The 14547-nt window shown below is 52.5% G+C and overlaps 1 protein-coding gene across 1 annotated transcript; it reads left to right on the top strand.

The window, feature by feature from the left end:
- Window positions 1-1448: 1448 nt before the first annotated feature.
- Nptx2 (neuronal pentraxin 2) lies at window positions 1449-13003 on the top strand. The gene is made up of 5 exons (XM_006982662.4): window positions 1449-2067; window positions 3678-3894; window positions 8902-9146; window positions 10733-10912; window positions 11601-13003. Exons 1-5 carry the CDS (start codon window positions 1639-1641, stop codon window positions 11826-11828), a joined length of 1299 nt encoding a protein of 432 aa, XP_006982724.1. The 5' UTR covers window positions 1449-1638; the 3' UTR covers window positions 11829-13003.
- The last annotated feature ends 1544 nt before the right edge of the window (window positions 13004-14547 follow it).

Here is a 14547-nt window from a genome sequence, read left to right as displayed (position 1 = left end):
TCCACATACACCTTTCCCACTGATGAACAGTCTTACCTGAGCCCCAATCCACACACACCTTTCCCACTGATGAACAGTCTTACCTGAACCATCACGCTTCCCTTGTCCTCTGCTCTGGATCCTGTGTAAACTGGATTTCCTGTCTGTAGTTTTTAATCCTTGAAGAGCTTTTTCATGAATAGAACTTTTCTTATAATTTAGCAACACTGTCCTTGAAAACCCCACAACTATTTACATAACAGAAGCTATTGTTTGAAGTGCAAAACAGGTCAGAATTTGGTTTCTAGAGATTAATCACTGCAGTCTATTTTATATTATCATAATAATTTCATTTATTTTGATACAATTTGTTTTCAGAATCAACCTCAGCCTCTGTGCACAAGTGACAAATCCATTTGTTTCTGGTAGAATGGATAATGTGATTAATGACCTTGCAACAGAATTTCTTTAAAAAGAGGGGGAAAAAAGATTTTCATTTTTAATTCACAGTAAACCAGTTCAGTCTGTAGCTGTGGATCAGAACTGCCCTGAACTTGTAGGCCATGGGTAAGATTTTGAAATACCTGCCCCAGTCTTTCGGGGGGAGGGGGTCTGAGTATTAATATTAGGTTCTCTCCAAGAATCTGATGATGCAGGTTCCAGGTTTAAAGTGGATTTGTTGGGCTCCCCCATTTGCAAGAATGGGGCACCGTCATATCGACTCGTTTGGTTGTTCACATCAAACTGAGGTCACGCTAAATAAATAAGATCATGCCTAGAGGGATGTCGTCCGTGCACATGTTGGTCTGTTGGCGTCCTTGTATTATCTAGGACCCATTCCTGACCCGCCTGAACTTTCTCTGTCTGTCTCTGCCTCTGTCTCTCTGTCTCTGTCTCTCTCTCTCTCTCTCTTCCCTTGAGTTCTCCGGGGTTGGACCTGGAATTTGGAAACGCCTCCAGACTGTCCGCCTCTGCCAGCGACTGTCGCGCGGCTTCTTCTCGCGCCCAGATTGAAGAAACCCACGCGGGCCACGGGAGTGGGTCGCGGGGAAGACCCGGGTTCGAGTCCCGCCGGGGAAATTCCTCCTTGGCAAGTGGAATCTTGCTCAGGGTTTCTCAGGCGGCGCCGGAAGCCGCGCCATCACCACTCATCGTGGGCGTCAGGGTGTCCCCCGGGCTTCTCTGCCCACGAGCCACGCGAGGGGCTCCTGAGCGAGGCCCGCCAACGCTTTCTATGACGGTTTTGAACTCCAGTTTTCCTTTTCTAAGGAGCCTTGGGGACCCCGCACTCGCGCCTCGGGAACACGGCCCACGCTAGAGCCCAGACGCCTGGCCGGCTTGGAGATGCGCCCCCACCCCGCCCTCCGCGTGACGCGCACGCGGGCGGACCAATCAGAGGACGCGGCTCGAGCCCCACGCACCAGAGGCCCCGCCCTCCAAGCTTAAGAAAGGGCGCGCGGGCAGAAGCCGGGCCAGAACGGCGCTCGGAGCCGGAACCTAGAGCGGGTTTCTGCGACGGCAGGCGGCGCTTGTGCTACCAGCTCCGTGCTGCACGCGGTTCGCTAGAGCGCCGCGCTCCGACAGACGTAGCCGGCCCCGAAGGCGCCCAGACGGCAACCCAGCGACCCATGCTGAAGTGAGCGCGCACCGGTCAGCGAGATGCTGGCGCTGCTGACTGCCGGCGTGGCGCTCGCCGTGGCCGCGGGAGGAGCCCAGGACAGTCCGATACCGGGCAGTCGCTTCGTGTGCACCGCGTTGCCCCCCGAAGCGACGCACGCAGGCTGCCCGCTGCCCGCGATGCCCATGCAGGGCGGCACGATGAGTCCCGAGGAGGAGCTGCGAGCCGCCGTGCTACAGCTGCGCGAGACCGTCGTGCAGCAGAAGGAGACTCTGGGTGCCCAGCGCGAGGCCATCCGAGAGCTCACCAGCAAGCTGGCCCGCTGTGAGGGACTGGCTGGAGGCAAGGCGCGCGGCTCGGGGGCCACGGGCAAGGACACCATGGGCGACCTGCCGCGGGACCCGGGCCACGTCGTGGAACAGCTCAGCCGCTCGCTGCAGACCCTCAAGGACCGCTTGGAGAGCCTCGAGGTAGCTGTGCGCGCAAGGGCATCCCATTTAGCGGGTGGTGGCCCCAGGATCGTGGGACAGAGGGTGCGGGAGGAATGGGTACGCGCGCGCCCATTCATGGGGAGAGTCGAGTTCAGGGGTGCAAGCCTCGCATCTGCTCTGGACCTTACTGGGATGGCCTCCCTTCTCCCTGTCCTCCTCTGTCCCCTTGTCGGATGGGAAAGGTGAAATCCCCACCCCCATCTCCATCCCGCGGCGCGCGGGGACATACCCACCAGACTTACGTGAACTTACTGAGGTTTTTGGCTATTGAACCCAGACGGCCTAGCCTGGAGGGCAATACCGGGTGACCCCGGCAGCCCGTGTCCTCTCCTTGCAAATCTCGGCGATCGGAAGCGGGACACGCTCCCGCCGGCTGTGCCCAGTGCTTGAGCGCCTGTCGCCGGAGGTCAGCTGCCCCTGGGCATCTGGTGTTTTCTTTGACAAATTGGGTCGGGATGTGGGAGGACTGGATTTGACTGATATGCGGGAGAATGGAGGGGGAAAGCCAGTGCCCCCAGAATGCGAACAAGCCCCTTATTAGCCTCAAAGACACCTCTATTCATCGAGTTAGAACGTTGTTTTTTTTTTTTAAGGTGCCCTTCGCCATGACTTTAGGAGAAGCGACCTTACCCCGCTATCTTCTCCTGTGTGCAACTTTGGGGGAAAAAAATCTTCAATTAATTTTTGTCTTACTTCCCACCTTGTTTAAGAAGTGTGGACATTTCTGTTAACAGCGTTTATCAAAATACCTATTAGCAAAAAATGATGTTTAAATTACAGGTGTTAATTATTGCTAAATTATTGGAGGGTTTCTTTTGGCATAATGGCTATATACAGTATCTCCAGCATCTGTAGCTCCCATGAGTCATTAGGATTACTAAGAGCTAACACTTCTTGAGTTCTAAATGTGACTCAGGCATATTATTTAATTTTAACCCTTGTAATAGAGAACAGCACGAGGCAGGTCCTGTTTTCTACAATGTATAATCTGGAGCATTGGGACACAGAGATCCGGGAGCTTGCCAAGGGCTGAGGGTGGCAGACTGCCTCTGAGCCGGCATGATGGCAGAGGAGTAAGAGAAATAGGAAGTGAGGATTTGGATACAGCCCCCAAAACAAAGCTTTCTGGGGGCTGGAATAGTAATATCTTGTGCCTGTCATTTTCCAGGAATATCTCTGATCACTTTTACCCTTGTGCCATTTTGGAACTTGGGGACCCTGTTTATTTCTAGACAAAAGCTCACTGTACCATTGATTAATTGCTTGGAAAAAAAAAAATCCTGCCCGTGTTTTGGGCTTTAATTGACATAGAATTATAGATGTTGGCTAAAGCAGCTTTTCAAGAGGAGAAAGTGAGATTCACAAGTTTCAAATATTGCAGCGAAGTAATTTTTGGCTGACTTTGAAAGCCTCTCCCTACCAAAAAGAAAAAAAAGAGGTAGGTATCGGTAAAAATGTTCTCTTCTGAGCCACCGGCACAGTTTAATGCTGCGTTGGAAGCTTCTCGCTGTGTGGTTGGGTCATTGGAGCCGCGTGCCACAGTTTCTATTCAGCTGGCCTGAATTTGTCCCCCTCCCGCCCTTCCAAAGCTCCAACTCCGCACAAACGCGTCTAATGCCGGGCTGCCGAGCGACTTTCGAGAGGTGCTCCAGCGGAGGCTGGGGGAGCTGGAAAGGCAGTTGCTGCGCAAGGTGGCCGAGCTGGAGGATGAGAAGTCCCTGCTCCACAATGAGACGTCAGCTCACCGGCAGAAGACAGAGAGCACGCTGAACGCGCTGCTGCAGAGGGTGGCTGAGCTGGAGCGTGGTACGTGCCGCCCGTGTGCCTGATGTTCTGTCTGAGGGTGGCCTCCTTTTCACCACACTGGGCAGACCTAAGGATTTCCATTTATGGGCAGCCGTGAAGCGGTGGTAGTGGCACGACATGGAGATGATTCTCAGATGTTTGTGTCAATGACAAAGGTGATTGACAGTGGTCATAGGAATTGGCCCCGAGCCCTTCCCGGGGGGGGGGGGGGGGGGGGGGGGAAACAAAGGAACTCAGGACCAGCTTGGATCAACAGCCTGACCTCTGACCTCCTGCCAGATGGGCGGTTCGGTCTCTTTTTGACTGGTCATTACAGCAGATTCTGCTTATCTTTCTCATCTCGTGCTGTGGTGGGTGAGATTCCCCCACCAGAGATGGAAGGGGAGAAGAGATGAAGGGTCCTAGATGCTTCAGTTTCTGGTCTCAACCCCCAGCTCTCTGGTGGCTGTGGAGTTTTGGGTTTGGTGGCAGGGGGTATAGAATTATAATCTCAGATGCCCTAAGCTGACAAATGCTCTTTCAGTTCATGACTGATAGGAGACTGTCCAATAGCAAAATGTCCAGTGACTCTTGGGATGAAAGGAAGGTCAGCCGGAGCGGGGAACGGGCTGATGGTCTATTGAGTCACTAGGAGTCCCAGGTTTCCCGTGTCTCCTTCCTGTCTTCTATTTCCCCTGCCTTTCTTAGAAAAGGATGAGAAGTGTGGCTTACCTATTTGACTTTGGTTCTGTTTTGGTTATTTGTTTGGTTTGGTTTGTTTTCTTGAAAGAGCATCTTGTGATATAGCCTGAACTGGCCTTCAGCTTGCCATCCCCCTGCATCAGCCTCCCAAATGCTGGGATTACAGGCATGCTCTACTATCTCTGGCTTGTCATTGATTCTTGAGTTTTCAAAACAGTTTATTCTGCTGCTAGGTGACTCACTAGGTCTCAGAGCCTTTGTCAGAGGTAAAGCAACTGCCTCGGATTCCTTTCTTGTCTGACAAGAGGGAGGGTCATGTCTACCCCACCACAATCATAGCAGATCCTTGGGACACTCGGGGCCACGGAGTGAACACAGTAATAAGTAACTGAGGCGGGTAACTAGAACCAGAGGAGACTTTGTGTGCCTCGCTTGGCACAGCGGTCAGCTTGCCAACAGGAGACAGTCAGTAGAAGTCTGAGGTAGAGAATAGAATTAATGCCAGGCAGTGTGCTGAATGTGGTACCCATTTCACAGATGAGGAAATGCTCCCTCCCCAGGCAGACAAGTATCCTTTATGGATACTTGCCAAAGAAGCCTGAGACACTTGTCACCGTGACGTGAACCCGAGCCTCTTCATCCTCTGTGCCTGGACTGCAGGCCAAAGAAGAGTTACTCAGGGGCTGCCGCTTCATGGCTTTCCCACGTGTTCTCAGCCTGTCTGTTCACAGCCAGGAGGAGCAGTCAGGGCTCAGGCCCAGCCATGCTGGTTCCGGCAACCACATTTGTGCCCCTTAGTTCTCACTGGAAGCTCACAGCTGAATGGGCCGCAGGATGCTGGGCCTGCCTCTTGTACAGCAGTGGTTCAGAGGAGCCACTAAGCTTCTTCATACTGCGTGTGTGTGTGTGTGTGTGTGTGTGTGTGTGTGTGTGTGTGTGTATGTGTACTTACATATATATGTGTATTTATGTACATATTAATACATACATATACATATATATGTATAATTGTTTTGTGTGTATGGGTGTTTTGCCTGCATGTGTATGTATACCACATTTATACCTGGTATCCACGGAGCCTAGAAAAGGTTGTTGGATCCCCTGGAACTGGAGTTACAGATGATTGTGAACCACCCTGTGGGTGCCAAGAGATGACCCTGGTCCTCTACAAGATCAACAAGTGTTCTTAATTGCTAATCTATTCCCCAATTCCAGACTTCCCTTTGACTACCTCTCCCCCCCACCTACCCCCCAACCCCCAACCCCACCCCCACGTGCCCACGGGACTGCTAGACTTTTTCCTTGTGTCCCACCTACTCAGTTCTGGAATGAGCCTTAAAGGAAACTGACCATCTGGTAAGCCATTTGTTCCTGGGCACTTCTGAGTGTCTGCTCATTCTGTTCTGTGTCCACTGTACAAGGGTATGTAAATGCCCAGCCCCCGAAGTTCACTATGAGTGGAAACTCGAGCAGGTTCCGTGGAAGCATCCAGCCGAGCCCCAACCATGTGGCCAGTTTAGGAAGGCTCCGGGGAGTCTCTGCCCTACGGTCCTTCATTCTGCATCCGTTATAAGCCAGATGCTTACCTGGGGGTTCCGTGTCTTCTATTAGCCCTGCCACAGGTATCCATGGCAGGTACGGATGAGGCAATAATGATGCTTTTGACCTCTGAAGACCTGAGAAGGTTGGTAGTGATCCCAGAGAAGAAATGGGCTTTTATCCCTGGTGGGCAGGAAGCCATCCAGGTAGCCGCTGACTCTGCACAGCACCCATGTTCCCAGGATGCCCATTTCTCTTGGTTGCAAGACCTATTCATTTGCAAAGACTGGCTGGCCAGGCGCAGCTGGCTGGGTGTTGGGTTCAGCACTGGCCCCGAGAAGACCAGAGCCTCCTCCCTTCAAGCCCAGGCTGCCTGCCCCCTCCTTAGGCTTGTCCACCACCTGCAGTTTCTGATTTATTGGTCAAGCCTTTTAATTCCTTAATTGGTTCTAACTAAGTTTCCTCTGAACCTCCAAGCTGTTTTTATTCAAATAAAGGGTATGAGTTTTCAGGCTCGAGCCCCCTCCTCTGCCGCTCAGCTCTCCCAGCTCTAATTAAACCTATCCGTTGTCACCGACCTAATGGTATTAAGGACCCTGGGTCTTATTAAATTGGCAAGCCTGCCCACCTGCACGCATAGAAGCCATTTCTCCTTATTAGATAATGATGCCTTCATTAAGAACACGGCCATTTGCCACTTGAAGACGAAGCAACCGTGACTGTCCGTAGTGGAAAGAGGGACTTCCGGTCCTGTTGGTTCCGTAGCTGCGTGACCTCGGACAAGTCGTTTCTCTGAGCCTCAACACAACAGTACAACCTGCAGAGTTGGAGAGGGTGTTGTCTGGTTCTCTCTCTCTCTTTCTTCAGCACAATGAGGGGCCAGCCCTCGCTTTTACTCTGGCTTACTTCCTCGGGTGCTTGAGATGGCCAGGTCTTTCCAGCTCTGGACAGGTGCTCAGCAGGTCTGCAGCCTGACTGGAGGGATGCCTACCACGGGAGGTCAGGATGAGTCAGGGAGACCACACAGCCAGAGGCGCGTGAGAAATACCAGCTGGAAAACCCAGAGAGACCAGAAAGGTGACCCTGGACTCGACTCTGTTACCGGGCTGTGCAGGAGACCTCTTCAGATAAGGCCTAGAACTTTTCATTTTGGGAGATCATGATGGAGTAAGGTTGTCTGGCTGTCTGGTCTTTTAGGGGTGCTTAATAAGTAGTTGTTGATGAGTGAAGAAAAGTGAGTCTCCTTCACTAGCAGGATCTGATCCTTGTGTACAAGGAAAGCTTTCACTTGTACACTTTTAATTAGTTCTTTGCAAACTTTGGGCAACACAACTGTTACATCAATTTGAGCTTAAATCAAGGCTGTACTAAAAGTTACATACCATGTAAGAATTTGTTTGCAAAGGCTTCAGAGGTGCTGGGTACATGAGGACAGCCTGAGATGGCGGGGGTGGGGGTGGGGGGTGGGGTGGGGGTGGGGTGGGGTTGTCTCACCACTACCGATAAGGTCTGGAAGGGCTAAAGGTCTGGCTAGGTGTTAGCCTGAGGGTGGGGGTACCTTTGCAAATATCTGTCTGCCCCTGGTTCCACATGACAGAAAACAGTCCAGCAATGCAGCCCATCTTGAGGAGGAAAGGTCGTGTTAGGGGCAAAGGGTTTCCCAGCAGGGACTGAGACCAACTGCCACTTCTGAGTAAAGCTGTAGTGTCCAGACCTCAAGCCGGATGCCTTCACCTGAGCAGTGCTAATCACTCTCGGTGACAAGTAACGCAGGCTGGCTTGCTCACAAGTGTTTATCGAGTGCTCGTGTGCCCAGGAGACATTTCCTCCTCCAAGCCCTGGTCCCTGGGGTTTCCAAGCCTGCCCTTATGGAAGAAGCCAGAGGGGCTGAGAGCTCCAGGAAAGATGGGAGGAAACAAGACTCAACCGAGGAAGACTTTCCTGGCTTTACAGAAAAAGAAAATTAAATCCAGTTTCTCTCTAGACTCAGTTCCTAGCCATCGCGACTGTGAGGCTAGAAAATGGCCATCAGAAAGGATCAGAGTTGGGTGTTTTTGTTTTTGTGTTGTTTCCTTGTGGGTTTAAAGAAGCCTTGCGGGCTGTGGTGGTACACATCTGTAAACCCATTACTTGATAGGCTGAGGCAGGAGGATTGGGAGTTCAAAGCCAGCCTGGGCAACAAGCTACACAGCAAGGCTTTTGCACAGATAGAAGGGGGTGAACAGGCTTCTTTAAAAGAAAATGTTTGTTGTTTTGTGGGTACGCCTGGATATATGTATGCATGCCGTGTTTGTACAGCGCCTGTGGAGGCCAGAGAGAGGCTTAGAACCCCTGGAACTGGAGATACGGATGGCTGTGCGTTGTCATGTGACTGCTGGGAATCCAAGCCGAGTCCTCTGGAAGAGCAGCAGCAAGTGTGCTTAGCAGCTGGGCTAGCCTCCAGCCCCGAGGCCTCTTTCCTAACAGGCCTCGTGTGGGGGCCCAAACCCACGGCCCTTCTCACGCCCCAGGCTCCTCAGGATTCTCTATCCACCCTTGAGTCTCCCTCCCGCCACTGTCCTCCTAACGGACATCACTGCCTCCCTGTCCCTTTTCCCTTCTACTGGCTTTGGTCTGTCTTCCCCACCCGAGTGTAAGCGTCCAGGAGGCAAGGACTGTCCCTAGGGCTGCTGGATTTGGGCCCTTTGACCAGGAGCTGAAGTGCTCTGGGTCTGCCTGAGTGATGGGTCCTGATGAGGTGTCCTTTGGCCAGGCTGGCCTGCTATAGCCTCTTTTCCTTCTCCCCAGGCAACAGCGCATTCAAGTCACCAGATGCGTTCAAAGTGTCCCTTCCTCTCCGCACAAACTACCTGTATGGCAAGATCAAGAAGACATTGCCCGAGCTGTACGCCTTCACCATCTGCCTGTGGCTGCGGTCCAGCGCCTCCCCGGGCATCGGCACGCCGTTCTCCTATGCTGTGCCTGGGCAAGCCAATGAGATTGTGCTGATAGAGTGGGGTAATAATCCCATTGAGCTCCTCATAAACGACAAGGTGAGTGAGGCCTGCTCGAACATCACCCTGGTGTCCAAGGGCATCAGCACTGGAGGAAGTCCGCCAACGCCACACAGAGCAGATCCTGGCCAGCCGTAACCGGTTTCACCACTTCCTCAGCGTGGAGGAGGGACTCCCACTCCAGAGGGCTGGCAGTGGGATGGGGGGGTGGCATAGCGAATCTGCAGCCCATGGAGACCTGGGCTCTGAGTCTGGCCAAGAGGCAGTAGAGGATCCAGGTGTTGAAGGAGCGGAAGGGGTAGGAAAGCAGACTCCGCATGCAGGGGCAGCCCGCATGGTCCCTCTCCAGATGCTCTGGTTGAGGGTACCCATGTGAGAGTGTAGGCATACACTTCAAAGGGGTCATATGAATTGAGATGCATCTTACACATGGCAAAACTGACCCTTGAAGTGAACGTTTCAGTTTTAGCTGGCCTTGACAAATGCACACAGTTGTATAATCACACCACAATAAAAATACAAAACAGCCCTCTGCCACATTCCCTCATTCACCATTGCAGCCAGCGCCTGCCCAGCCCTTGGCAGCTGCTCTTCTCGGCTGCTCTGTAGTCTGGCCTTTCCCAGCGCAGATGCCCCATTTCCATAGGCATTCAGGAGTATGGTTCCTTGAAAGACTAATCTGGAGCCTCTGGTCACTCAGCCACCCACCTAGTGGGGCTCCGTGGCGGGCTCTCAGTAACTGGGAAGATAATGCAGGATGACTGTGAGTTTAAAGCCAGCTGGGGGCACACAGCAAAGGTGTCTCTCTTCTCCTAAAGTCAAATCCAACACAATAAAAGAATGTCCTTAGTCCAGCATTAAACGGCTGCCCCTGCTGTAGACACATGCCCCCCAAGCCCAGCCTTCATTTGGGACTGGCACAGAGGAGACCCCAGTCTATCTGTGATCTTTGTCAGTCACTGGGAGGTGTTTGCTTACTTCGGGAGCACCTTCGAGAAGTTGAAAATTCTGTGCAGTGGAGTGAGCCTGCGAGTCTTCTAGCAGAGACAACTTTCCTGAGCTAAGGATTTATTGTTCTAAATAACAATGTAGTGCCTGAGAGCCTTGTTTTCCTCTCCCTTAAGACCTCTTGTAAACATTCAATTCCTGCGAGGGAGACTTCAGGTTGCTAGGAGACCAACAGTAACAACAGGGCTATCCTAGCCTAGTGCTCACAGGCTGCTAGGGGGTTCCCGTAGTTGAATGTGGGGTCTGTATGTGCATGGTCTGTATGTGCTCTGTACTATGCTGACAGACACATACATGCATGGAGCCTCCTGACCTTCCCTTGGCACTGGTGAGGCTTTGTACACACACAGGTCCCTGAGTGTTACTGGTCAGGTCCTGCACAAGGCTAGCATGGGAGGGTCAGTCTGTAGCCAGACCCAGAACCAAGAATGTCCAATGTCCTGAGATTGCCACATGGTTGTATCTCTCACAAGACAGGGAGGGGGAGCCCAGCAGGAATCCTCGGTAGTGGAAAGAAGAGTAGCCCTAGGACTCCAGGTGATGGTCCACTCCCTTCCCTGGAGCAATCTGTGGGATTGGGCCCTGGCAAGTCCTCACCTGCATGTTGATACCCACAGGTCGCACAGCTGCCCTTGTTTGTTAGTGATGGCAAGTGGCACCACATCTGTATCACCTGGACCACTCGAGATGGCATGTGGGAAGCATTCCAGGATGGGGAGAAGCTTGGCACTGGGGAGAACCTGGCACCCTGGCACCCCATCAAGCCTGGGGGTGTGCTCATCCTGGGGCAGGAGCAGGTGGGTACTCCCTCAGGGAATCTGCAAAGGGGGCTGTGCAACTCAGCCACCCAGGATCCCCTTGTTCTTGCCCAAGGTATCTCTCTCCCAGACCCTGCCACTGTGTCCTGACAGCCAGCCCCATGAGGAAGCTCCCTAGCTGCAAAGCCCAAGACACTGCAATGTAGTATCTGACAAAGAGGTGTGGGAGTGTCCTTATAGTCACAGGGTCATCTAGTGACTCAGGTCCAGCTGCCTTATAGGAAGGCATCTCCAGTGTCCCTGTGAGTGCCTGCATTTGCACCTAGGGTACCTGCGGGGGAACTGGGGAGAAAGATGATTCAGGAAACTATCTAGGTGAGGAGCAGGAAAGAAGCCAGCTGGTCCCGGGCAGGGAAGAGCTAGCTTGGTGATCATTAAGCACTTTAAGGGCTCACCATCTCATTCATGGCCTCCTTCCTCACCTCCTCCATTACTTCTCTCCTGAAAGGGGCTGAGTCAGGCATTAGGCAACTGTCTTTCCTTTCTGCCTCAGTTTCCCCTGTGTAAAATAGGTGGTTTGAGTAAAGCCATTTCCCACACCTCGAATGCCATGGAGCTTCAGGACCTGTAGAATCCATGGTTCTCTCCATCTTGCTTCCCTGATGGGGAGTCGGGAGGCCATTTCTCCTTGGGAGCCTGCCCCAAGTGTCTTGTTTCCATTCTCCAGGACACCGTGGGAGGGAGATTTGATGCCACACAGGCCTTTGTCGGAGAGCTTAGCCAGTTCAACATATGGGACCGTGTCCTCCGGGCGCAAGAAATCATCAACATCGCCAACTGCTCCACGAACATGCCTGGAAACATCATCCCGTGGGTGGACAACAATGTCGATGTGTTTGGAGGGGCTTCCAAGTGGCCGGTGGAGACGTGCGAGGAGCGTCTCCTGGATTTGTAGCTCCCTTCTCCCTGTCCAGGAGGCCAAGATCGGGCTGTTCTGGGGAGTTCAAGGCCATCTACTCCCCAGTTCAACTAAAACCTCTGGCCTGGACAGAAAAGAGCCAGAGCCTGTTCCCAGGAAACCTCCAAGACAGGCTGTGTGGCCACCCTTGTCTTAGGCTCATTTGTTCCTTCTGATTTTTGTCGGTTTTTCGGGGGAGGGGGGGTAGTACCAGGATCCCTCGGGAAGAGTCCCGAGCCACTTCCTGCTGGGATTCTGTTGAAGTCTGTGGGCCCTTCCTCCAGCCCCTGTAAATGCTAGTGGAGCCCAGCCCTACCTGTGCTTCGGATCCTCGGTATCCCGTGTGTGCTTCCTCTTTGTCCCCTCTGATGGCTGTGTGGCCATCCTGCTGGGGTGGCCTGCGTCCCTTGTGTGTGTGCACATCCCTGCTTTTGACCGAACACATCGCAAAGACGCTACCCCCATCCGCAAAACGGTCTCTCCCCCAGTGTTCCTGTGTGTTCTGGTCTTTCCCTCTGAGGGAATCGCAGCTGGTGGGGGGCCAGCTGCCCAGACAATCCCCCCGCCATCCCCAAAGCAGAGACCACCCACGGGGAAGGTCCCCCACAGCCTTCTCCTCCCCTCTGCCACCTCTCAGACCCACGCTTCTAAGGATCATCGCTGGGTTGGCTTTGAAAAGCTGCTCTTCTCATCTGGTGCCAAAAGTTCATTTGCAGCTTCTACAACATTCGGTGTGGTTTGGGGATTTACTTTCTTCCCCACAAAAGAACGAACAGCTATTAGAAGCCTCCCATATTCTTTTGATGCTCAGCCCACTGTGAAGAGTGAGCTTGTTTGGTAAGCCACATTGGTTCCTGTGAGCATCTGACTGCCCCCACCGAGTATTTCCCCCCCAGAACTTTGGAGAAAACGGGTGTCATTTGGCTGCTACTTGCTTAGTGACTCCAGGCTACATCATATATCATAATTTATTTTAAAGAGAAAGTGATTCAGTGGGGAAATTTATAAAGCTATAAATATTATATATTTTATTTTTCATACATGTTTGAAGTGCGGATCCATGGATGTTCCATTTGTAGGACCAAGTTGACGTTGACATGCCCATCCTGACATTGTATGCCACAAGAGCTCTTGTGATGATGGAATATTGATTAAAGTGTACTGGAAGATGCCTTGAGCTTCTCTCTCTCTCTCTCTCTCTCTCTCTCTCTCTCTCTCTCTCTCTCTCTCCACACACACACACACACACACACACACAGAGACACACACACACACACTGGAATCCAGCTAGTTTGGGAGGGATGAGACTTTCTGTTTCCTGGCTATCATATGGCTGACTGGGTTTGCCCAAGCCTAACCCCTGCGGACAGACACACCTGTCTCTGAAGGACATGGAGTGTTGATACTTGGAGTATTATATAGTCCAGGGGTGTCCCCCTCCTTCCTCAGCATCATGCTATAGGCGTCCAGCAGACCATCTGTCCCCAGCCCATCCAAGGAGACCCTGAGCTCAGCCCTGCACCTTTTCTGTGTAGGTGCTTTTACCACATCTCATTAATATATTTAACACAGCTCCCTGAAAGCCAATCTCAATTCACAGACGAGTTCAAAGAACAGTCAAAAAGTGGCATTTGGATTCTCTTGTGTGTATGTGTGCAGATACGTGTGTGTGCAAGTGGAGGTCTCATTCTTCAAGCACTGTCCACCTTAAAAACAATCTTTGCTTATGAGTGTGTGCAAGTGTGCACACAGGCATGTTTGCCCACCGTTGGGTTTGTGGGGGGGAATCAATGGAAAACCGCAGGTGTTGGTCCTCACCGTCTACTGTGTTTGAAACAGCGTCTTTTGTTTGCCCCTGTGTTTGCCAGGCTAGCTTCTGGGGGTTTTCTTGTTGGCCCTCATCTCACCACAGGAAAGCCGGGGTCCCAGACACACTACTGTGTACTCTGGCCCTCGAGCTTACATGGCAAGAGCTTTACCTACTGGGCCATCTCTCCAGCCCCCCTCCCCCTTTTAATGTCAAGGTCAAAGGGTCCTCACAGACCTGGAACTCCCCAGGTGAGCTAGGCTGCCTCTCTCCTCGGCACTGGGGATAGAACTGAATTCCTTGTGCTATGAAGCCAGTGCTCTTCAGCCCAGGTTTTGGCTTCCATAGCCAGTGCAAGGCAGACCAGGGTCACAGCCAGCCTTTGGACCTGGAGGCCTTGTACCTTCCTCTGCTCCTTCCTGTGCACCTCTGCCTTCTGGTTCTGCGGGGCCAGATGCCACTGCATCCTCCCAGAACCCCTTCTGTGTGCCCACCTGGCTCTGGCTGGCATGGTGATAGCCTCTTTGCTGCCACCACTTCCCATGTCTGTGTCTACTCTCTTGGCAGCTGCAAAGCGATGTTTTCAATGATATGGAAAGTGGCATCTAACTGTGGGCCACCCGACTTCCTATGTCAGATGTACTTAATACTAAGGCTCGGTGGGACTCAGCCTCCAAAACAATGATGGGTGGGTGGGTCACAGAGCTCCCTAGAGTCTATTTTCAATGTGAATTATTACTTGGCAGACTGAGCATCATTAGTGTTGGGTAGAACATGAAATTAGGCCAGATGCCCTGCTTGGGGGCCTTTGGAGTTCTACATGATGAAGCTGGTGGGGAGCAGTTTATTTTTAATCCCTTTCATGGTGAGAATACAGCCAGGCAGCTCTCGTGGAAAGGTGCCTGGGGG

The sequence above is a fragment of the Peromyscus maniculatus genome, chromosome 23 (assembly GCF_049852395.1).
Source record: "Peromyscus maniculatus bairdii isolate BWxNUB_F1_BW_parent chromosome 23, HU_Pman_BW_mat_3.1, whole genome shotgun sequence".
Taxonomy (NCBI): domain Eukaryota; kingdom Metazoa; phylum Chordata; class Mammalia; order Rodentia; family Cricetidae; genus Peromyscus; species Peromyscus maniculatus.
This window is presented reverse-complemented; position numbering and strand designations above follow the sequence as displayed.